The sequence below is a fragment of the Pelmatolapia mariae genome, linkage group LG3_W (genome assembly GCF_036321145.2).
Source record: "Pelmatolapia mariae isolate MD_Pm_ZW linkage group LG3_W, Pm_UMD_F_2, whole genome shotgun sequence".
Lineage (NCBI taxonomy): Eukaryota > Metazoa > Chordata > Actinopteri > Cichliformes > Cichlidae > Pelmatolapia > Pelmatolapia mariae.
In genome coordinates this window covers 38,669,310-38,695,092 of record NC_086229.1, presented here as the reverse complement: position 1 = coordinate 38,695,092, position 25,783 = coordinate 38,669,310, and the positions used below count along the sequence as shown (strand labels likewise).

The window sequence follows — 25,783 nt, the reverse complement described above, 5'->3', positions numbered from 1 at the left end:
TTTAATATTACTTTCTACACCAGGATCCTATTCTACGTAGCTGACGGCTGGTAACTGTGCAGGGGCGGATGTAGCAAAGTTTAGCCAGGGGGGCAGGTAGGGCATTAAGAAGGAAAAGGGGGGTACAAAGAAATACTTTTCTTTCTTATTCTCATTTAAAATGTCTAGCTTTTAATAAATAATTATCTGAATCTTACACCCAAAGTTTTAATCTAATGTAAAATGTATAGAAGTCCATAACTTTATATAGTAGCTATTAAGTCTAATACACACCCTAGTAAGCTATAGTACTCTTTCCTTGCAGCAGGAGACAGTTTGTCTCCTGTGTATTTGTGTATTTGTGTATTTATTTATAAGTATTCTCTTCCAGATACTGGAGAACAAAATCATCACTTTTGTGAAGAATGAGCTAAAGAAGATCCAGAAGGATCTGAGTCCAGATGACCTAGAATGCTTAAAGAGTCAATGTGAGGATGGGGATCTATTACAGGATGAGGATGAAGAGCAGAGTAAGAGCAGCAGAGAAGCATTTGTAAAAATCACACTGCACTTTCTGAAGAGAATGAAGCAGAAGAAATTGGCTGAGCGTTTGCAGAGAGGTGAGAGTATTTCTCTTTCTATTTATGTGATGGGTGAATAAAATATTTACTACTGTCTGAAGAAATACACAGAAATACATACAAATATGTGCACTTCATTAACCATTGATTGCTTGCATTTTCTCTAATAATTATTTTAGGAACCTGCAATAGAAATTTCCAGTGGTGTCAGCATGAATTTAAATCTAAGATTAGGAAGAAGTTCCAGTTTGTGTTTGAGGGCATCGCTAAAGCAGGAAACCCAACCCTTCTGAATCAGATCTACACAGAGCTCTACATCACAGAGGGAGGGACTGCAGAGGTCAATGATGAACATGAGGTCAGACAGATTGAAACAGCATCCAGGAAATCCGGCAGTCTAGAAGCAATAATCAGACCAGAAGACCTTTTTAAAGCCTCACCTAATAGAGATGAACCAATCAGAACAGTGCTGACAAAGGGAGTGGCTGGCATTGGGAAAACAGTCTTAACACAGAAATACAGCCTGGACTGGGCTGAAGACAAAGCCAACCAGGACATCCAGTTCATATTTCCATTCACTTTCAGAGAGCTGAATGTGCTGAAAGAGGAAAAGTTCAGCTTGGTGGGACTTGTTCATCACTTCTTTACTGAAACCAAAGAAGCAGGAATCTGCAGCTTTGAAGACTTCCAGGTTGTGTTCATCTTTGATGGTCTGGATGAGTGTCGACTTCCTCTGGACTTCCACAAAACTACAATCCTAACTGACCCTAGAAAGTCCACCTCAGTGGATGTGCTGCTGATAAACCTCATCAGGGGGAAACTGCTTCCCTCTGCTCGCCTCTGGATAACCACACGACCTGCAGCAGCCAATCAGATCCCTCCTCACTGTGTTGATATGATGACAGATATCAGAGGGTTCACCGACCCACAGAAGGAGGAGTACTTCAGGAAGAGATTCAGAGATAAGAAACAGATCAGCAGGATCATTCCCCACATTAACACATCACGAAGCCTCCACATCATGTGCCACATCCCAGTCTTCTGCTGGATCACTGCTACAGTTCTGGAGGATGTGCTGGAAACCAGAGAGGGAGGACACCTGCCCAAGACCCTGACTGAGATGTACATCCACTTCCTGGTGGTTCAGGCCAAAGTGAAGAAGGTCAAGTATGATGGAGGAGCTGAGACAGATCCACACTGGAGTCCAGAGAGCAGGATGATGATGGAGTCTCTGGGAAAACTGGCTTTTGATCAGCTGCAGAAAGGAAACCTGATCTTCTATGAATCAGACCTGACAGAGTGTGGCATCGATATCAGAGCAGCCTCGGTGTACTCAGGAGTGTTCACACAGATCTTTAAAGAGGAGAGAGGGCTGTACCAGGACACGGTGTTCTGCTTCATCCATCTGAGTGTTCAGGAGTTTCTGGCTGCTCTTTATGTCCATCTGACCTTCATCAACTCTGGACTCAATCTGCTGGAAGAACAAGAAACAACGTCCAAGAACTCTGAAACAAGAGAATCTGCAGAGAAACACTTCTACGAGACTGCTGTGGACAAGGCCTTACAGAATCCAAATGGACACCTGGACTTGTTCCTCCGTTTCCTCCTGGGTTTTTCACTGCAGACCAATCAGACTCTCCTACAAGGTTTGCTGACACAGACTGGAAGTAGCTCACAGAGGAGTCAGGAAGCAGTCCAGTACATCAAGAAGAAGCTCAGTGAGAACCTCTCTGCAGAGAAAAGCATCAATCTGTTCCACTGTCTGAACGAACTGAATGATCATTCTCTAGTGGAGGAGATCCAACAGTCTCTGAGTTCGGGAAGTCTCTCCACAGATAAACTGTCTCCTGCTCAGTGGTCAGCTTTGGTCTTCATCTTGCTATCATCAGAAAAAGATCTGGATGAGTTTGACCTGAAGAAATACTCTGCTTCAGATGAGGCTCTTCTGAGAATGCTGCCAGTGGTCAAAGCCTCCAACAAAGCCCAGTCAGTAAACAACTACTAGCCCTTTTACAATAAGTGTTTTACAAAAAGTGTTCTTGATTGAGCATTTCCTGGCAGGATACTTTCTCTAGCATAATTTAGCGGTCATCAAAAACAAGCACCTCTGGGATCCATACTACCAAAATAACAACACAGGTTGAATTTTTTAGCCCAGGTGAACAGGACTCATGTTGTTTACTCGTGAGCGTGTCTGCATGTCATACAGTGTTTTTCTGCCTTTCTAATGCATATAAGATTAGGGATAGGTATCGTTTAGGTTTTGTCGGATACCGATGCCAAACCAGTACTTTTGAAACGGTGCCAGTGCTTAAATGGTGCTCGAACCAGTGCTTAAAGAATGGAGAACACAAACTTTGTCCTAAAACCTCTGATGTTTAGCTGTTTTTTTTTTTTTTTTTTTTTGGTAAAAAGATAACAATGCTAGCCTTTTCTGCAGCTATAGGGCATAAATGGCATATATGGTATCACTCTATCAAACAAGAAGACAGCCGCATGTAATTATGACAGTGTTTGCTAATTCACCTTATGTGCATTCATTTAATAACGTGGATAGTCTACTAAAAGTAAATTACACACAAACAACATTAAGCTACTCACCCAGAGAAGCACGGCTGCTGCTGCCATCATCATCCATCATCATTTCTACTACACTGGCAGGGCTAGGGGCCAGGACTCTACTCTTCGGGTTCTTGGGGGATGTTGCTAACTCCAGGTCCGATAACAGGCACCACACCCGCAGTAGATGTGCTCGGTGTGAGATCTTGCATCAAATACCGTGCATTTCTCGGCTTTGAAAAAAATGCTATGCGTCGCGAGGTGTGTTTCATCAGATTCTAGGTGTTACCTCCTTTTCACAGTATCACCTTAAAGCACTTGTTGCAGGCTGCTGAGTTTGCATCTTTTACTGTGAAGTACAGCAAGACTTTTGACCGCTTCGCCTTGGGCATTTTTAATCAGTAGCTCTGCTCTAAAAAAAATGTACGTACCTGGGCCCGCCTACTATCCTTGGAAAGGTAAAATGATTGGCTAGAATCCAAAGTGTATGACATCTCAAGAAATAAAAAGCACCGAAATGTGCGCTGCTTATCGGTCTGGTTACTGCCATTTATGTTAGAAGACCGGCACCCATCCCTATATAAGATACTCAGCAAACTCTTAACTACTTGAAGGAGTTAATGAAGCTTATTTTAAGACTTAACCCTTAAGAACCCAGACCTATTTCTACTTTCATGAAAATTATGGGGGTTGTAAGTTATATCAAATGAATCATATATAACACATTTCTGAAGTTTTTTTTGTAATAGCTCCACCCACTGCCCCAGGTGTGAAATGTCACATATGCATCACATTGGGCATACAAGGTACATTTGTTCCATATTTAGAAGGTAATTCTGTAAACACTTTCTTGCTTTTAAAAACAGAATTTCCTTTTTATTTTCAAATTCTTAACATGGATAATGATGGTAACACTTCTTGGTTTACTTCAACAAGCTTCTTGGAAAAAAATAAAAAAAATAAATCAGCCCAATGAAGAAGTGTGAGCACAAGTGGGGTTGAGGAGAAGAAGTTATGAGCAAAAACTTTGTAGTTTTGCTCAGCTGGCAGAGTTTCACACAACTTCACCACAACATCTCCTCCAATCCCAAGTAAAGTCTTCTTCCCAGTACCACCTTGATAAACAACAAAATCATGGAGCATACCAGAGGATGAGCACCGGGCCCAGATTTTCAATCCCCAGGGGTGGGGCTTTCCCTTCACATACTGCCTTATTGGGCTGTGTGTCCCCTTGAAGTGTACCATTTGCTCATCAACAGAGTTGTACTCCTCTGGGACGATATCCAGGCATTGTTCGCGAAGCATTTGAAGCCATGGACGGATCTTCCAGCACTTGTCTTCTGCATCTCTGTGTAATAAATCTGTTTTGTCAGTGAAATGTAGAGATCCCAACAGGGTTTGAAATCGGTTGCGGGACATGTTATCTGCTACCATAGGACACCTGGTGTCATTTTCCCAGTATGCTCGATTTCCAGGCATTTGGCATGGACCCATCCTCAGATAGAGACCAATGAGTATTTCTAGTTCTTTAACAGTGGTATTTACATTTCTCAGATGGTTGGATTTTTGTACACTGTATAAATTTGTTTGTTCCATTAACAACAGCAGCATATCATCTGTGATGAAGTTTTTGAAGTACTCCAGTGGAGTGTGGATCTCATCTGGAGGTTTGGCACAGGGTCCCATGAATGTGGTCTCAGGGGTTTCGAACATTTTCTTTCTTCAGGAGGATTTTTATCCTTTGATAGCTGCCTTGGGCTGCCCAGTGTCTATATGGCTTGAATGTGTCTTTGTCTCTAAATCACTTGAATCACAACTGTCTGAATCACTGGATTCACTTGATTCATCACTCTCCACGTCTTTGTGGGGGATGTAATTAGGGTCTTCAGAATCTTCATCTGAGCTACTTTCACATCCCTCATACTCATTGTCCTCTGCAGTGATAAACTCCAGCGCATCTTGAACACTATATTTTTCCTTTTTATCCATTCTACAAAAGAGTGAAAATGACAGAAAATAGGGGGTAACTGAAAAACGCCTCGACAAAGCTAAAGTAAAGTTCCATCACAAATTTAGGTAATTTAACAAATTAGGTATGCTTGAATTTAGTTAAATATGACTGAGAATTAACAACAAAGAATATGTTTATTTAAAATAACAGAACAAGCTAAACTGACCAAGCAAATGATCAGTTTTTGTCTTTTTGTGACAAATATGTCACATCAGTTTTTTAAAGAAAATTTGGAGTTTAATGCCCGATGTGACATATTTGTCACAGCGATATTTAACAAACTGATTCTAGATCAAATTGTTTCACAAATATTACCAAACTAGGTTACAAGTGACCTATGACATCTTATCTAAAGTTTAGAATTGCTGAATGAGTAAAAGCTTACCTTTGGAAAAAGAAAAAGTTTTTAAAATTAGCAGAGTGGTCTCATTAGCTAACCAGGTGGACCAAGACTTTGAAAATGGTGTCTTGAACACCCAGAGTGCCTCACTTGTCACATGACTGAACTAGTTTGTGCAGTAGACGTCACTTAGGGACTTTATTAGTTAAAAGTCAAAGTTAAACCATTATAAATAGTTTTTCTCTAAGTGTAAAGGGGCGGTGACACCAGTGTCACTGTGGGTCCTTAAGGGTTAAAATTTAATTTGTATTCTTATTTATAAAGTGGACATGAAAATATGTTTTTCTTGTAGTAGAAAGTAAGTGATTTCATTTTTTTCTAAAATATAACTGATTTTCAGACTGTCTGGCTGTAACCTCTCAGAGAGAAGCTGTGAAGCTCTGTGCTCAGTTCTCAGCTCCCAGTCCTCTACTCTAGGCAAACTGGACCTGAGTAACAATGACCTACACATCTCAGGAGTAAAGCTTCTGTCTGCTGGATTGAAGAGTCCAAACTGTACACTGGAAACTCTCAGGTCAGGATTCAGACTTCATCATTAATGTATATTTAAACCTCTGCAGTCCAGGGTATAATTGGCTGTTTTTGACTAGTTTCACCTTTAAAAATGCTTACATTGCCTTGTTTTGTATCATTCTTTTGAGCACAACCTAACATGTTTGCAATTTGATGTTATTTTTTCATTTTGAAATACTGTATTAACACACTTGATCTAAATTCAAACAAGAAAACATAAAATCCAAGTAGAAAAGAGTTATGTTTTTTACTGCAAAAACCACGAACATGTTTAGCCAATCATTTTCATTTCTTGAAATGCAAATAGGAACTGTATATTTTAAAAACCTATGTACAAGTTTTGCAAACAACAAAGGTATATGCAGCTATTTACCTAAAAATGCAACCAAGGTGTATATATATTTGTCATAAATCTGGTTTTACGTGGCCTATCAACACAATTTAAAAACTGGTATATAGTTTGAAGTCTGCACCTTCAATTAGGGATGGGTATCGTTTAGGTTTTATCCGATACTGGTGCCAACCCGGTACTTTTGAAATGGTGCCGGTGCTTAAACGGTGCTCGAACTGGTGCTTAAACAATGGAAAACATAAACTTTGTACTAAAACCTCTCATTTTAGCTGTTTTTTGTATGTTAGCCTTTTCTGCAGCTATGGGGCATATATGGTTTCACTCTATCAAACTAGAAGACAGCCGCATGTAACTACGACATGTTTCATCAGATTTGAGGTGTTACCTCCTTTGCACAGTGTCACAGTTTCACCTTAAAGCACTTGTTGCAGGCTGCTGAATTTGCATCTTTTGCTGTGAAGTAAAGCCAGACTTTGACCGTTTCGCCTTGGGCATTTTTAAATCTGTAGCTCTGCTTTAAAAGAACCTATGTACCTGGGCCCGCCTACTATCCTTGGAAAGGTAAAATGATTGGCTAGAATCCAAAGTGTATGACATCTCAGGAAAAAAAAAAAAGCACAGAAATAAAGCACCGAAATGTGCGCTGCTTTTCAGTCTGGTTGCTACCGTTTATGTCAGAACCGGTGCCATATCGGATACCGGTATGGCACTGTGCAATACCTTTTGTTAATAGTCAACGGTGCAATAGACTTCAATACTTGAAATGTGCAATTCACTTGTATTCTTATTCCTATTTATTGTATTTATCCCCTTCGTATATTTTATTTATATATGTCTCTCTGTTTATATATGTGTATATATATAATATTCTGCTCACGCTCTGTAACTTCTGTCGGTGCTGTGCTTTTGGAAACCGAATTTCCCAGGGGAACCCACCCGAGGGATTAATAAAGTTTTATCTTATCTTATCTTATCTTATCTTATCTTATCTTATCTTATCGGTACCCATCCCTACCTTCAATACAGGTTGAAATGACTCGGGGTTAATAAAGCAAGAAATTCCAATTATGAACCCTGACGAGGCACAAAATGAAAATTAAATGAATCAAATTAAATTAAAACCATTACAGGTGACTACATCATGAAGCTTCGTGAGAGAAGGCCAAGGATTTGCAGCACCGTCAACAAAGCAAAGGGCTGCTACTTTGAAGAATCTAAAATATAAGACGTATCTAGAGTTATTTATCAATCCTTTTTCTTTTTCTTCTTTTGCTGCATAATTCCATATAGCTTACTTCAAATATATCATGTCTTCAGTACCTACAATAAAGGAAGTGTAAAAAATAAAGAAAACACATTGAGTGAGAAGGTGTGGCTCAAACTGGCAGTGTACATATGGTCTGCTTTAGGTGATATGAATTCGCTGCTGTAAGAATACATTTCATATATAACCTGTTCAGTCATATCTTGCTAATCTAATATATATATATTTTATATTATATGATAGATAGATCATATATTATAAAATAGGTGAGTGGCTTTAGCACTGCTGAAGCCACTCACCTAGTTTGGGAGTCACTGCACCTAGTGCTCTGATTACCACTGGGACCACCGTTACCTTCACCCTCCACATCCTCTGGAGCTCTTCTCTGAGCCCTTGGTATTTCTCCAGCTTCTCGTGTTCCTTCTTCCTGATGTTGCTGTCATTCGGAACCGCTACATCGATCACTACGGCCGTCTTCTCCTGTTTTTCTACCACCACTATGTCCGGTTGGTTAGCCACCACCATTTTGTCCGTCTGTATCTGGAAGTCCCACAGGATCTTAGCTCGGTCATTCTCCACCACCCTTGGGGGCATCTCCCATTTTGACCTTGGGACTTCCAGGTTATACTCGGCACAGATGTTCCTGTACACTGTGCCGGCCACTTGGTTATGGCGTTCCATGTATGCCTTGCCTGCTAGCATCTTGCACCCTGCTGTTATGTGCTGGACTGTCTCTGGGGCATCTTTACACAGCCTGCACTTGGGGTCTTGCCTGGTGTGATAGACCACAGCCTCTATGGATCTTGTACTCAGAGCTTGTTCTTGTGCTGCCATGATTAGTGCCTCTGTGCTGTCTTTCAGTCCAGCTTTGTCCAGCCACTGGTAGGATTTCTGGATATCAGCCACCTCCTCTATCTGCTGGTGGTACAAACCGTGCAGGGGCATGTCCTTCCATGATGGTTCCTCGTCTCCCTCCTCTTTTTTGGGTTTCTGCTGCCTGAGGTATTCACTGAGCACTCGGTCAGTTGGGGCCATCTTCCCAATGTATTCTTGGATGTTCGTTGTCTCATCCTGGACTGTGGTGCTGACACTCACCAGTCCCCGGCCCCCTTCCTTCCGCTTAGTGTACAGCCTCAGGGTGCTGGACTTCGGGTGAAACCCTCCATGCATGGTAAGGAGCTTTCTTGTCTTGATGTCAGTGGCTTCTAGCTCCTCCTTTGGCCAACTTATTATACCAGCTGGGTACCTGATCACGGGCAGGGCGTAGGTGTTGATGGCCCGGATCTTGTTCTTACCATTCAGCTGACTCCTCAGGACTTGCCTGACCCTCTGCAGGTATTTGGTGGTTGCAGCCTTTCTAGCGGCCTCTTCATGGTTCCCATTCGCCTGCGGGATCCCCAGGTACTTGTAACTGTCCTTTTATGTCAGCAATGTTGCCTTCTGGTAGTTCAATCCCCTCAGTTCTGACTACCTTGCCTCTCTTTGTTACCATCCGACTACACTTCTCCAGTCCGAACGACATTCCAATGTCATTGCTGTATAGCCTGGTAGTGTGGATCGGTGAATCGATGTCTCGTTCACTCTTGGCATACAGCTTGATGTCATCCATGTACAGGAGGTGGCTGACAACTGCTCCGTTCCGTAGTCGGTATCCGTAGCCAGTCTTGTTAATGATCTCACTGAGGGGGTTCAGGCCTATGCAGAACAGCAGTGGGGACCGAGCATCTCCTTGGTAGATCCCGTACTTGATGGTGACTTGTGCTATGGGCTTGGAGTTGGCCTCTAGTGTTGTACGCCACATCCCCATTGAGTTCCTGATGAAGGCTCTTAGGGTCCTGTTGACCTTGTACAATTCTAGGCATTCCAGTATCCAGCTGTGGGGCATTGAGTCATAGGCCTTCTTGTAATCAATTCAGGCTGTGCATAGGTTGGTCAGTCTGGTCTTGCAGTCTCGGCTGACTGTTCTGTCTACCAGTAGCTGGTGTTTTGCGCCTCTGGTATTCTTGCCAATCCCTTTCTGTGCCCCACTCATTTATTGACCCATGTGCCTGTTCATCTTAGCCGATATGATGCCTGACAGGAGCTTCCATGTAGTACTGAGGCAGGTAATTGGTTGGTAGTTGGATGGGATCGGTCTCTTCTTGGGGTCCTTGGGGATCAGGACCGTCCGACCTTCGGTTAGCCATTCCGGGTGTCTCTTGTTAACTAGCAGCTGGTTCATTTGTGGCCTCAGGTATGGACAGCTTGCTGTATTTCTTATGCACCTTCTTTGTCGCACCTTTCTGCAACTCCGTTAGTTGGCTAACCTCCCTCCGTGCTACTTTGATCTTGCCCTCTAGCCTCCTTCTCCATGCAGGGTACTGCCCCTTGTGGCTGTTCAACTTGTAGCCAAGCATCTCACTGATCACTGCTGCCGTATTGTAGATCAGCTTGTTAGTGTCAGTAATCGTGGTTGTAGGTATTGTAAGTAGTGCTGCATTAACATCATCTAGCAGACCTTCTGAGGGTACTTCACGTAATCTTGGTAACCGGCTACGGGGGATCCAGGTTTCAAGCTTGGCCATGATCCTATTTTTCAGGTCAGTTCCTCTTGCACTCATACATATATATATATATATTAAAAAAAACACCCAGCACACCCCTGCGGGCGGTTTATCCTTCAAGCTCGGGTCCTCTACCAGAGGCCTGGGAGCTTGAGGTTCCTGCGCAGTATCTCAGCTGTTCCCAGGACTGCGCTCTTCTGGACAGAGATCTTCGATGTTGTTCCCGGGATCTGCTGGAGCCACTCGCCTAGCTTGGGAGTCACCGCACCTAGTGCTCTGATTACCACTGTGACCACCGTTACCTTCACCCTCCACATCTTCTCGAGCTCTTCTCTGAGCCCTTGGTATTTCTCGAGCTACTCGTGTTCCTTCCTCCTGATTTTGCTTTCATTCTGAACTGCTACATCAATCACTACAGCTGTCTTCTTCTGTTTGTCTACCACCACTATTTCCGGTTGGTTAGCCCCATTTTGTCTGTCTGTATCTGGAAGTCCCACAGGATCTTAGATCAGTCATTCTCCGCCATATTAGGGGGCATCTCCCATTTTGACCTCGGAACTTCCAGATTATACTCGGCACAGATTGTTCGTGTACACTATGCCGGCCACTTGGTTATGGCATTCCATGTATGCCTTGCCTGTTAGCATCTTGCACCCTGCTGTTATGTGCTGGATTGTCTCTGGGGCATCTTTACACAGCCTGCACCTGGGGTCTTGCTGGGTGTGATAGACCCCAGCCTCTATGGATCTTGTGCTCAGAGCTTGTTCTTGTGCTGCCATGATTAGTGCCTCTGTGCTGTCTTTCAGTCCACCTTTGTCTGGCCACTGATAGGATTTCTGGATATCAGCCACCTCCTCTATCTGCCGGTGGTACATACCATGCGGGGGCCTGTCCTTCCATGATGGTTCCTCGTCTTCCTCCTCTGAAATTTTCCAAAACATTCTTTCCACTATTATTAGTAGAAGCAGAAGAATGACGTGAAAAAGCTGCTATGTAAAATGTGAAATTAATTGAGTAAAAGATTTAAGCTACACAAAACACCACTGTGTTCTGTAACAGGAACAGGAGAAAAACAATACCACAGTGCACGGTACACACATTACAGTAAAGCTTCTCTACCGGCTGACAAACCAAAAATATCAGTTGTTGCGACACAGGATTTTATGTCGAAATCATCTAATAATTTAATTAATGGCAGTGATGCGGACGCTCCAACGGTCTATTGTGGTGAAGAGAGAGCTGAGCGTAAAAGCGAAGCTTTCAATTTACCGGCCGACCTATGTCTGTACCCTCACCTATGCTCACAAGCTGTGGGTAGTGACCGAAAGAACGAGATCGCGGATATAAACGGTGGAAATGAGCTTCATCTGAAGGGTGGCTGGCCTCTCCATTAGAGGAGTCCGGCCATCCAGGAGGGGCTCAGAGTAGAGCCGCTGCTCCTCCACATCGAAAGGAGCCAGGTGGTTCAGGGATCTGACAAGGATGCCTCCTGGGCGAGGTGTTCTGAGCATGTTCCACCGGGAGGAGGTCCCAGGGCAGAGCCAGGACACACTGGAGAGATTATATCTCTCGGCTGGCCTGGGAACGCCTTGGTGTTCCCCGGACAAACTAGAGGAGGTGGCTGGGGAGAGGGATTTCTGGGCTTCTGCCCCGGATAAAACGGAAGTACATGGATGGATGACCCACCCCTGTCCCATCTTTTAACATCAAGGGTGTAATGGAGACATTCTAGCTTCATATTTGGGGAGCTGATAAGTTGTCAATCTATTCTATGGTCATTGAGCCAAGATGAGTCAGAGCTCTCTGGAGCTCAGTGTTGCTTTAAGGACCTAGCCCTTATTTTTGGTAATCACTACCAGCTCTCTTGTTTTTCCACTCAGAATCTCTACAATTAGAGTCCCTACTCTCATATCCACAATGCTTCCTTTCCATACAACCTCCCCCTGCCAAGTCATACAACTTCCCCCTCTGGTCTTCCTTGGCTATTGGGTAACAGTGCCACAGTTTTCACCCTCTGGGCCAATAGCATTTTATATTTGGCAAAGATTTTACACCAGACATCTTCTTGATGCAACCCTTCACATTTATCCTGGCTTAGGACCAACACTAGGAGTATACTGATGCCAAGCATATCAGGGTTGTGACTGGGCCTTTCATCCATATGAATAATAGTGCTGTCTCAGTCATGCTGGAAAAACAGTTAAAATGGTTTGAGCATTTGTTACTTTGAGGTTGGACTATAGCTATATATTTATTTCAGAACTTTATAACAGCTCCCAGGGCTCTAGAGTGCGACCAATTTGGTCGCAAATGCGACCAAATTTTTCCGTGGTGCGACTAAAAAAAAAAATTTGGTCGCACTGGTGCGACCAACTGTTACCAACATTTGGTCGCACCTGTTTAGGTAACAAAAAAAAAATCTCTGTAACTCTCCATGTGGTCAACAACAGACACACATTATGCCCCTATCGTGGACTAAACCAATCAGAGATAGTCAGGGGCGGGACCTCTCTGATTGGCCGTGGTCCAGTGGAAAGTGCAGGTAGAAGAGAGAGGTGAGTAGCTTGAATAAAGCGATATCAATTCATTAACGGATTCCACACAAAGACGTAAACACAGAGCGACCCGACGCATCAGAATCAGCTTTGTCTTTCTCGGCTTTCTCACCGGACGGCCCGCAGACGGACACGCTGTCGGAGCTTAGCGATTCTGATGCGTCGGGTCCGCGCTGTGTTTCCGTCTTTTTGCGCTGATTCTGAGCTGCAGGTTTTCTCTCTCCAACCAAAATTTGCCGAGCCAAAAAGAAGCAGCAAACTGCGCTTCACATTTGATCAATGTCGTCATGAATTCCCTCTGACTTTTGCTGTTTTGCTTCCACCACGATAAAAATTACACTTCCTACACAGCTCCCTGTGTGTACTTCAAGAACAGTTTCCCGTCTCAAATCTCTGTTTTCTGGATTATTCATTCGCTTATTACCCACCAGTCTACCGTTGTTTACAGCGCTGTCTTTTTCTTTTTTCATGTAAATGACGTCCGACAAGAAAGCCTAATTTCTGCTGTTCAATACTGAAGAAATTTAAACTTCTTAAAATTATGCAAAATTGCGGAATATTGCAGAATATTTTTAAGGTTATCTGCTATAAAAAGCCAGACCAGGAAAATCTCCTTCATGTTTTTCTGTGTTTTATTCTCAGTTACTTTTACACAAAGGCATCTGCTGTGATGTTCACAATTCTGATGAAGTCTCACAAGTGTCAGTACTGATAAATGATCAGAATTATAATATTTCTGACTGTCTGAGGCTAAACTGAATCGAATCAGGACTTTGAGAACCGGAATCGAATAGATTATAGAAATCAGTGATGATATCCAGCCCTAGTGAGCAGCCTAGGCCTGAGAGAAGTGGATGTAGCTGTGGGTAATAAGAAAAGATGAAAAGAACTATTGATAACTTTTGTGTTAAGTTAAGGACTCATCCGTCTGAAATTCATAGCCAGCTCTGACATGGTGCCATCAATCTTTGAATGCTGAAAAAGCAGCAGTGTATCCAGAAAACACACTTTATGCTGCAATAAATGCACTGCCCAAGTGTCCCCTCTCCCCACTGCCTTTCAGCAGCATGCAACAGCAAACAGGTCGTCAGAGGAGCCAAGATGATGATTAAGTTTAACATTTTCTACAATATTGACAAAGCACTTTAAGCACAAGATTGTTAGTTAATAATTTAGAAATGAATATTGTCTGTATGGACTTCCCCCCCAAAGAAGGTGCACATGTAAAACTGCGGTGTTAAGCGAAGCGGTTGAAAAATTTGAGTGCTCCTAACTTTTGTGCCGGTACGCCTAAATTTTTTAAGTTAGGCGTACCGGTGCGCCCATGTCAAAAAGTTAGTCTAGAGCCCTGGGTCCCTCAGAACCCATTAGTTGCTCCAAAAGGCTGCAGTGAGAGTACTGAGCAGGACTAGAGAGATGATATTTCTCCCATATTGGTCGATTAAGGGACTTCCTGTTAAATTCAGAGTTGAATTAAAAGTCCTGAATGATAAGCCCTCATCATTTTGCAACCCCCCCCCCCAACAAAAAAAGACATATAATAGTATATTCAATTTCAGGGTGCAGGTTTAATTGTGGTTCCTAGTATTTCCAAAAGTACAATATTAGTAAACAACTACTGCCATCTTTTGTGAATTGTCATATCATGTATGAAGCTAAATGGAATCAAATGTATTGTTGGCACTGTATTTAGCGAGGAAAAATCCTTCTTTGCAGTGTTTACAAATGGATTGTTGTGTTTTGTGTGTCTACAGTCTATCAGGTTGTCTTATAACAGAGGAAGGCTGTACTTCTCTGGCCTCAGCTCTGAGCTCCAACCCCTTCCAACTGAGAGAGCTGGACCTGAGCTACAATCATCCAGAGACTTCAGGAATGAAGTTGCTGTCGGCTGGACTGAAGGATCCACGCTGGAGACTAAACACTCTCAGGTATGGAGAGAATGTTTGATAGAGGAGGAAGAGCTGGAAACATTTTCTGTGTCCTTCACTCATTTTCTCTGTCTCTCTGTCTAGCTCTCTCTCTCTCTCTCCCTCTCTCTCTCCCTCTGTATATATACAGTCAGGTCCATAAAAATTGGGACATCGACACAATTCTAACATGTCTTTATACGCCATGGCTTTATAAACCACCACAATGGATTCCAAATAAAACAAACAAGATGTGCTTTAACTGCAGACTGCCATCTTTTATTTGAGTGCATTAACATCCAAATCAGGTGAGCGGTGTAGGAATTCCAATGTGCCTCCAACTTGTTAAGGGACCAAAAGTAATGGGACTATTGGCTTCTCAGCTGTTACATGGCAAGGTGTATGTTATTCCCTCATTATCCAGGGCTCTAGACTAACTTTTTGCCACAGTTGCACCGGTGCGCCTAACTTTAACAAGTTAGGCGTACCGGCACAAAAGTTAGGCACACTAAAATTTTTCAACCGCATCGCTTAACTCTGCAATTTTACATGTGCACGTTTTTTTTGGGGGGGGAATTACAGTCCATACAGACAATATTCATTTCTAAATGTTTTACTAATAATCTTGTACTTAAATTGCTTTGTCAATATTGTGGAAAATGTTAAACTTAATCATCATCTCTGCCTCCTCTGACGACCTGTTTGCTGTTGCATGCTGCTGAAAGGCATTGGGGAGAGGGGACACTTGGGCAATGCATTTATTTCAGCATATAATGTGTTTTCTGGAAACACTGTTGCTTTTTCAGCGTTCAAAGATTGATGGCACCGTGTCAGAGCAGTGGCTATGAATTTCAGACGGATCAGGCCTTAAGTTCACATCTGTCAGGCCTGGGCTACTCACTAGGGCTGGGTATCATCACTGATTTCTAAAGAATAGCTTTAGTGTTGTGGTTTATTTAAACTTGAGTATGAATTTATACAAAATGCAGCAAGATATTAAAAAAACTGTTTTATTGATTTAAAAAAACACACTATATCGGATTCATATCGGTATCGGCAGATATTCAAGTTTATGATATCGGTATCGGACATAAAAAAGTGGTATCGTGCCATCTCTACTAGTAATGTAACCCCCCCTCCTCCGCTGCATACTTGGTATTACCCAACCAGCTTTCTCTACCAAACCTTCACTGTTTGCTGTATGTTTGTTAGCGCAGTCGCTGGTGCCAGAGACTGCCAGTGACTTCAGTCTGAGGGTTTGAAGTTTCCATGTCTGTGTGATGTGTGGTGTGAAGGCTGCTGGTTAAACTGGGACTCACTGTTTAAAGCACTGAGTGCTCATAGAGAGATGCTCCATGAGTCCCAGTACAGACTACAAACATGGTGGAAACTTAGCTTTGATATCCACACACTCTGCACGTCTGTGAGTAACTGTGATAAAGATGTGCAGAGAGTGAAGATGTGCAACCAACTCCGTTAGTTGGCTAACCTCCCTCCGTGCTACTTTGATCTTGCCCTCCCTCCTCCTTCTTCATCGAGGGTACTGCCCCTTGTGGCTGTTCAATACATATATATATATATATATATATATATATATATATATATGTATATATATATATATATATATATATATATATATATATATATATATATATATATATATATATGTATATATATATATATATATGTATATATATATATATATATGTATATATATATAGATATATATATATATATATAGATATATATAGATATATATATATATATATAGATATATAGATATAGATATATGTAGATATATATAACCTGGATCCCCTGTAGCCGGTTACCAAGATTACGTGAAGTACCCTCAGAAGGTCTGCTAGATGATGTTAATGCAGCACTACGGATGATACCTACAACCACGATTACCGACACCAACAAGCTGATCTACAATACGGCAGCAGCGATCAGTGAGATGCTTGGCTAAAAGTTGAACAGCCACAAGGGGCAGTACCCTCCATGGAGAAGGAGGCTAGAGGGCAAGATCAAAGTAGCACGAAGGGAGGTAAGCCAACTAACGGAATTGCAGAAAGACGCGACAAAGAAGGTGCATAAGAAATACAGCAAGCTGTCCATACCTGAGGCCTTGGAAACTGCCAAGCAAAGACTTACAGCCTTGGCCAGCCGCCTGAGGAGGTACACCAGAGAGATAGAAGGCAGGAGAATAAACCAGCTGTTCTCCACAGAACCAGCAAAAGTGTACTCTCAGTGGCAAGGGAACAATAAGAGAACAGCACCACCAAGGCTGGAGACGGAGCAATACTGGAAGAGCATATGGGAGAAGGACGCAACCCATAACGGCAATGCTCAGTGGCTAGTGGATCTGAGGGCAGACCATAGCGACCTCCCTGAACAGGGTCCAGTAACCATCACAGTGGCAGATATCCAAGAAAGGGTCTCCAGTATGAAGAGTTGGACAGCACCAGGGCCCGACATGGTTCACGCCTACTGGCTGAAGAAGCTGACTGCACTCCACGAGCGTCTGGCAGCACAACTGAACCAGCTGCTAGTTAATGAGAGACACCCGGAATGGCTAACCGAAGGCCGGACGGTCCTGATCCCCAAGGACCCCAAGAAGGGACCGGTCCCATCCAACTACCGACCAATAACCTGCCTCAGTACTACATGGAAGCTCCTGTCAGGCATCATATCAGCTAAGATGAACAGGAACATGGGTCAATACATGAGCGGGGCACAGAAAGGGATTGGCAAGAATACCAGAGGCGCAAAACACCAGCTACTGGTAGACAGAACAGTCAGCCGAGACTGCAAGACCAGACTGACCAACCTGTGCACTGCCTGGATTGATTACAAGAAGGCCTATGACTCAATGCCCCACAGCTGGATACTGGAATGCCTAGAATTGTACAAGATCAACAGGACCCTAAGAGCCTTCATCAGGAACTCAATGGGGATGTGGCGTACAACACTAGAGGCCAACCTCAAGCCCATAGCACAAGTCACCATCAAGTGCGGGATCTACCAAGGAGATGCTCTGTCCCCACTGCTGTTCTGCATAGGCCTGAACCCCCTCAGTGAGATCATTAACAAGACTGGTTACGGATACCGACTACAAAATGGAGCGGTTGTCAGCCACCTCCTGTACATGGATGACATCAAGCTGTATGCCAAGAGTGAACGAGACATCGATTCACTGATCCACACTACCAGGCTATACAGCAATGACATTGGAATGTCATCCGGGCTGGAGAAGTGTAGTCGGATGGTAACAAAGAGAGGCAAGGTAGTCAGAACTGAGGGGATTGAACTACCAGAAGGCAACATTGCAGACATAGAGGACAGTTACAAGTACCTGGGGATCCCGCAGGCAAATGGGAACCATGAAGAGGCCGCTAGGAAAGCTGCAACCACCAAGTACCTGCAGAGGGTCAGGCAAGTCCTGAGGAGTCAGCTGAATGGTAAGAACAAGATCTGGGCCATCAACACCTACGCCCTGCCTGTGATCAGGTACCCAGCTGGGGTAATAGGCTGGCCAAAGGAGGAGCTAGAAGCCACTGACATAAAGACAAGAAAGCTCCTTACCATGCATGGAGGGTTTCACCCCCAGTCCAGCACCCTGAGGCTGTACGCTAAGCGGAAGGAAGGGGACCGGGGACTGGTGAGTGTCAGCACCACAGTCCAGGATGAGACAAGAAATATCCACAAATACATCACGAAGATGGCCCCAACTGACAGCGTGCTCAGTGAATACCTCAGGCAGCAGAAACCCAAGAAAGAGGAGGAAGGCGAGGAACCATCATGGAAGGACAGGCCCCTGCACGGTATGTACCACCGGCAGATAGAGGAGGTAGCTGATATCCAGAAATTCTACCAGTGGCTGGACAAAGCTGGACTGAAAGACAGCACAGAGGCACTAATCATGGCAGCACAAGAACAAGCTCTGAGTACAAGATCCATAGAGGCTGTGGTCTATCACACCAGGCAAGACCCCAGGTGCAGGCTGTGTAAAGATGCCCCTGAGACAATCCAGCACATAACAGCAGGGTGCAAGATGCTAGCAGGCAAGGCATACATGGAACGCCATAACCAAGTGGCCGGCATAGTGTACAGGAACATCTGTGCCGAGTATAACCTGGAAGTCCCGAGGTCAAAATGGGAGATGCCCCCAAGGGTGATGGAGAATGACCGAGCTAAGATCCTGTGGGACTTCCAGATGCAGATGGACAAAATGGTGGTGGCTAACCAACCGGACATAGTGGTGGTAGACAAACAGAAGAAGACGGCTGTAGTGATCGATGTAGCGGTTCCGAATGACAGCAATATCAGGAATAAGGAACACGAGAAGCTGGAAAAATACCAAGGGCTCAGAGAAGAGCTCGAGAGGATGTGGAGGGTGAAGGTAACGGTGGTCCCCGTGGTAATCGGAGCACTAGGTGCGGTGACTCCCAAGCTAGGCGAGTGGCTCCAGCAGATCCCGGGAACAACATCGGAGATCTCTGTCCAGAAGAGCGCAGTCCTGGGAACAGCTAAGATACTGCGCAGGACCCTCAAGCTCCCAGGCCTCTGGTAGAGGACCCGAGCTTGAAGGATAAACCGCCCGCAGGGGCGTGCTGGGTGTTTTTTTATATGTATGTATATGTATATATATATATGTGTATATATATATATATATATATATATATATATATATATATATGTATGTGTGTATATATATGTATGTGTGTATATATATATATATATATATATATATACATATATATATGTTTATATATACATATACATATGTATATATGTATATGTATATGTATACATATATATATATATATCCTCAGAGCATTACTGGAGGCCAAGGTAATGCCATCCAGAGTAAGAATCTGCTTAGATACCATATTTCTAATATTTTCAGGGCCGAGTACAATAACCTCAGTTTTATCTGAATTAAGAAGCAGAAAATTAGCGGCCATCCAGGTCTTTATGTCTTTAAGGCATTCCTGCAGTTTAACTAATTGGTGTGTGTTACCTGGCTTCATGGATAGATAGAGCTGCGTGTCACCTGCATAGCAGTGAAAATTTATGCTGTCTTCTAATGATGCTGCCTAAGGGAAGCATGTATAATGTAAATAAAATTGGTCCTAGCACCGAACCCTGTGGAACACCATAATTGATCTTAGTGTGTGAAGAGGACTCTCCATTTACTTGAACAAATTGGAGTCTATTAGATAGATATGATACAAACCACTGCAGTACAGTACCTGTAATACCTACAGCATGTTCTAATCGCTCTAATAGGATATTATGGTCAACAGTATCGAACGCAGCACTGAGGTCTAGCAGGACAAGCACAGAGATGAGTCCACTGTCAGAGGCCATAAGAAGATCATTTATAACCTTCACTAAAGCTGTTTCTGTGCTGTGATGAGCTCTGAAACCTGACTGGAACGCTTCAAATAAGCCATTCCTCTGCAGATGATCTGTTAGCTGTTTGACAACTACTCTTTCAAGGATTTTTGATATGAAAGGAAGGTTGGAGATTGGCCTATAATTAGCTAAGACAGCTGTTTAATAAAGCGGTTTAATAAATTGGTCCATATTTCTAGAAATGAGAGCTGCTCCATCCAAAGTGGGATGGATGCCGTCTCTCCTAACAAGACCAGGTTTCCTCCAGAAGGTTTGCCAATTATCTATGAAGCCCACATCGTTTCTGGGACACCACTCAGACAGCCAGCAATTTAAGGAGAACATGCGGCTAAACATGTCACTCCTGGTCTGATTGGGGAGGGGACCAGAGAAAACTACAGAGTCCGACATTGTTTTGGCAAAGTTACACACCGATTCAATATTGATTTTAGTGACCTCCGATTGACGTAACCGGGTGTCATTACTGCCGAAGTGAATTATGATCTTACTGTATTTATGTTTACCCTTAGCCAGCAGTTTTAAATTTCCTTCAATGTCGCCTGCTCTGGCCCCTGGAAGACAATTGACTATGGTTGCCGGTGTCTCTAGCTTCACATGTCTGAGAACAGAATCACCAATTACCAGAGTTTGACCCCCGGCGGGTGTGTCGCAGAGTGGGGAAAAACGGTTAGACACATGAACAGGTTGGTGGTGTACTGGGGCTTCTGTTTAAGTCTATGCTTCCTCCTCACCGTCACCCAGCCGCCCTCTTTCCCCAGCTGCTTGGGGTCTGCCGGGGAACAGCTAGCGGGGCCTACACTATCTTCGGCTGCACCAGCTACAGGGGCCTTGCTAGCTACGGGTGAATGAAGGGTGCGAAGCCGAGTCTCCAATTCAGTAATCCTGGCCTCCAGAGCTGCAAATATGCTACATTTGTTACAGGTATCATTACTGCTAAAGGAGGCCGAGGAGTAACTAAACATCTGACACAATGAGCAAGAAAGTGCAGGAGGGACAGGTGAAGTAGCCATGGTGCTAACGAGTCGGCTACGAGCTAAGCTAGCGAAACAGTATCCATGTATCCCTTGCTTGCTAGCATCTTGCACGCTGCTGTTATGTGCTGGATTGCAGGCATCTTTGCAGAGCTTGTTCCTGTGCTGCCATGATTAGTGCCTCTGTGCTGTCTTTCAGTCCAGCTTTGTCCAGCCACTGGTAGGATTTCTAGATGTCTGCCACCTCCTCTATCTGCCGGCTGGTACATATTCTGCAGGGGCCTGTCTTTCCATGATGGTTCCTTGTCTTCCTCCTCTTTCTTGGGTTTCCCCTGCCTGAGGTATTCGCTGAGCACGCAGTCAGTTAGGGCTATCTTCCTGATGTATTCGTGTATGTTCGTTGTCTCATATATCCAGTCTCATCCTGGACTGTGGTGCTCGTTTGGCTCTCAGCGAAGGCGGTCGCACTTTTCTCCTCTTCTCCTCTCCCTTAGCTTCCCTGCTTAGCCTCTAATGTCTTTGTCTAGTCTTGTGTTTTTGTATTACTTTTCCCTGGAACACTCTCTCACAGTCTGTTCTCTAAAACCTAAAAGAGGAATTATGGATTGGATCAACTGGTCCTTACATGCAATTGACACCCCTTTCTCAACGACAAGTCTTGGCTTGGGTGAGCCTGAGTGCTGAAGATATCTACCTATTCGGAACCATGATAACAGGGTTCTGGCTGATCGGAGCTGGCTTGGCCCTGACTTAAGAAAGCAGAACCGGCTGTTCAAACCTCCACGAGGCTGCCCGCTGGGATTGAAACGATGGGAAGAGGCGTGAGTTTCTCAAAATGGGCTCATTGAGTGCAGCATGGATATGATCTTGGAGAGGCTACGGCTGCTGTGAATACTCAGAATAAGATCTCTGAATGCAGACTGGATACATCTTGGAAGGGCTAGCTCGGAATAACATCTCTGGGTGCAAATCGGATGACATCTCGGGGAGGCACACTGTCGTGACTTCTCAGAATCGCCTCTTTGAACACAAGAATGACAACATCACAGACGCAAGTATGGCGAAGCTCGCGGCTCTCCAACGGGAGATTGAGAGACCAGTGTTGTACTATAGAACTGCTTTGAAGTTCATATGAGCTGTTCGCACTAAAGTAAAAAGCACCATCACTTCATGCGGATACCCTCTTGGTGCCAGCTGCGGTCGCAAGACTTGAGCCGAACAAAAACACCCTGATAACGACTGTTTTTACACTGTCTCAGCTAAACTCTGGACACGCATACACATACACACTCACTGATATGCACACATTCATCCCCCCTCCCTTTCCAAACGCCTTCGATGCTTGTTTCCTGCGTGGGAACACGGCGGGTCTGTGTGCCGTTCTGGAATGGTAGCGCTGTGCAGGGTGGCTGCTGTGTTTGCTTCGGATTACTCCTCACCCCCCACCCAACCGTGTGGCTTGTCATGTCTTTCATAATGTTGTGCCGTGGACATTTATGTGCTTTTTGTGCAGAGGAGTTTTTTTGTCTCCTGTTCTCATGCTGTCCTACCATGGAAGCACAGCATGAGTAGAGGTCTCTTTTTTTCCTCTTGTACTTTCCCATTGTAGTGTACATTTCAGTGTTTTTTCTGTAACGCTACCGATCTCCGACTTGTATCCCCATGTGATGTCTGTGTTGTGTGCGTAAGGTCGGGGGGGGGGGGGGGGATTTCACTGCAGGGCAACCTGCATGTGGCGAATAAAGCTTTGATTGATTGATTGATTGATTGATTGATTGACACTCACCTTGGGCTGGGTATCATCACTGATTTCTAGAATCAATTCGATTCCGATTCACAAAGTCCTGATTCGATTTGATCCACGATTCGATTCGATTTGAATCGGGGAAATTTTGCCTCAGACAGTACAAAATATTATAATTCTGATCACTTATCAGTACATACCCATATTTTTATATGGGTATGTTGTCATGATCCTGGGTCCTTTTGACCCAGCGTTTTGTGTTTTCTATTAGTGTCATTTTGGTTCTGTTCTTCCTCCTGTTTAGTGTTGTTCTGTTCTGCCGTCTACTCCTGTGTTAAGTCCGCGTTTCCTAGTCTGTGTCTTTGTGTGTATGTGTTTCCTGTTTTATTGTGAAGGTCTGCGTCTGATGTGAGTGTTTTCAGTTTGCCTCCCTTGTCTCGTCAGGTTAATCTCTCCCAGCTGTGTCCCCCACCTGTGTGTAATCTCCCTGTGTTCTCTGAGTGTATTTTAGTCGTGTCTTTTGTCTTAGTGATTGCTGGTTGGTCTGTGTTGTTTCCCCTCGGCCTCCCTGCGTCTCTCCATGTATATTTCCCCGGACCTCCCTGCATCTTCGTTTCTGGTTTGTTTTGTTAGTTTTACCCAGTTTAGGTTTTCCTGTTCATGTCACCTGCCATTTCTGTTGATTTGCACTCCTGTCAATAAATGTTCACCTGCACCTGAGCTGCTGCTTCTGGTCCTAAATAATTCCCACACGGCCTGCACCCGCAAACCGTGACATATGTACTGGGAAAGTAAAGAGAAGGAACATCTCTGAATCAAGGTGGGGGCCTAAGGGTACATCTTTTGCCATCAAACAATGCTGTGATTCCAGCCATTCCCAAACTCTCTGTGAATGGTACCATTGATCAGTGGTTGTTGATAATTGTCATGAGAATTTGCATAATTATGTTGAAGGAACTGACCTCCCTAGCCTATTGTTCCTTTGATGGGTTGGTTTCAGTCATTATGCAAATGTACTGTTCATAAGATTGGGGAAACCTGCAGTCAGCTGAGACTGAAGAAGTCACTTGGATGAGTGACGAAAAGTTTCTCCCTCTGAAAACGCTACATCCAGATGAACAGAATCAACCTTTGGAGACATCATCAATGTGTTTGTTAAAATCCCTGACTATAAACAGTCTGGACAGTTTTATAGTGGAGCGTCTTGATTCATTCTCAATCATCCAGGAAAGTAAATCTCCAAAAGGCAAAAACATGGGTGTGCCATGGGCTCCCCAGTTTCACCCATCGTGGCCAATTTGTACATGGAAGAAGTGGAAAAGAGGGCTTTGCTATCCTACCCTGGAACACCACCAAGCCATTGGTTCAGATATGTGGATGACACCTGGGTGAAAATCAAATCTCAGGACATACTAGATTTCACAGATCACAATAACTTGGTGGACCGACACATTAAATTCACTAGGGAGGATATGAAAAGTGGCAGGTTAGCCTTCTTAGACTGTGAGATTTCCATCAGTAATGGGGGACATCTAAAAGCTGACGTGTACCGTAAACCTACGCATACGGATCAGTATCTAAGGTTTGACTCTCATCATCCACTGGAGCACAAACTGGGTGTCATCAGGACGCTACAACACAGAGCACCATCCCCACTGACACAGCGGCCAGGGAGGCAGAAGAACAGCACATCAAGAAGGCCCTGAGTAAATGTGGTTATCCCAGCTGGACTTTTGTCAAAGCGGGAAAGGCACTTACAGAAAGCTCCAGCCGATCCAGGAGAGAAGGACAACCGCTGCCCCAGCATAAACCTGTAGTGATCCCATATGTGTCAGGAGTATCGGAGCAGTTGAGACGCATTTTTTCTAAACACCGGGTCTCTGTGGCTTTTAAACCCCAAAACACGTGTCCTGAATTCGTAGTTTGAGGTGAGGGACAAACGACTACAGAGCCCAGTGATGCGTCAAAACAATGATTTTATTAAACACACATATATATGTGGGAAGCCGAGCACGATCACCAAAAACAGCATCAGTCTTCCCCGAACAATAATAAGGAGTGGTATATATAACAGTTGATGACGGAGAACAAGCGTCAAACACTTAGATTTCCTGGAAATGAAAGTATCAATTCTTGTAATCTAAGAACGTTCCAGCACAGTGGACGGTAGAGACCCCACCAGATGTTTTTTATCATTGCTCAACCATCTTCTACGCTGGACAAGTCACGTAGCAACTTCTGAACAGAACAAAACAGTCTAGATACAGTGTGTGTATGTGCAGGCCCAAGATGAGTGTTTTCGTGTCCTCAGTCAACCTTCTACTAGAGTCAGACTCTGCAGAAACACACAGAGCTCTATGCTGTGAGTTCATTATTTGTCATAATGTGTTATAGTGTAAACAGATATGAATATATATAGATAACATGAATACAGTTCAACCTGCGATAAAAGATTATTATGGAATTATAATTGTTATCACACCTGGAATACAAACTGTAATATAACATCAACAGATTCAATTAATGCTTTAATGACATGATGATGAAAATAATGCACACTCATATATGCTGGTTATGAATAGTAACAGAAAAAATAATTTCCTCTCCACATTCCTCCTCTTTGGCCTTAGAAAAAGGCCAACACTCATCATTATTGTCTCACTCCTCAGACCAGTTAGCCACCTCTCGCAATGGCATCATAGACCCAGGACCAGTTAAACCAACTGGCTCCGAATCCATAGCCCTCTCCACCAGCTTCATCAGCACTCGTCTGGTCAGAGGGATGAGACAACAACCTATAACCAAAATACCTATAAAAGTAACAAAAGAAAACATGGCAGACATAAACCCACCCTTCCATTGCCCAAAAACAGACGTCATCCAGTCCCCCAGCACATTATTCACACCTGATTGTTCATGCATAGTTTTGGATAAAGTTTTCAGACTCTCCAGCGCCCTGGTTACCGTGCCATCAGGAGCAGTG

General features: G+C 43.9%; 1 protein-coding gene across 1 annotated transcript in view; it reads left to right on the top strand.

Annotated features, from left to right (window-relative positions):
• The window catches only part of LOC134624409 (protein NLRC3-like), a 54,573-nt gene that overhangs the window by 11,382 nt on the left and 17,408 nt on the right, over positions 1-25,783 (top strand). Inside the window, exons 5-7 of the mRNA XM_063469395.1 lie at positions 371-599; positions 740-2,546; positions 14,512-14,685. Coding sequence (XP_063325465.1) covers positions 371-599; positions 740-2,546; positions 14,512-14,685 — 2,210 coding nt within the window. The remainder of the gene's footprint in view (positions 1-370; positions 600-739; positions 2,547-14,511; positions 14,686-25,783) is intronic.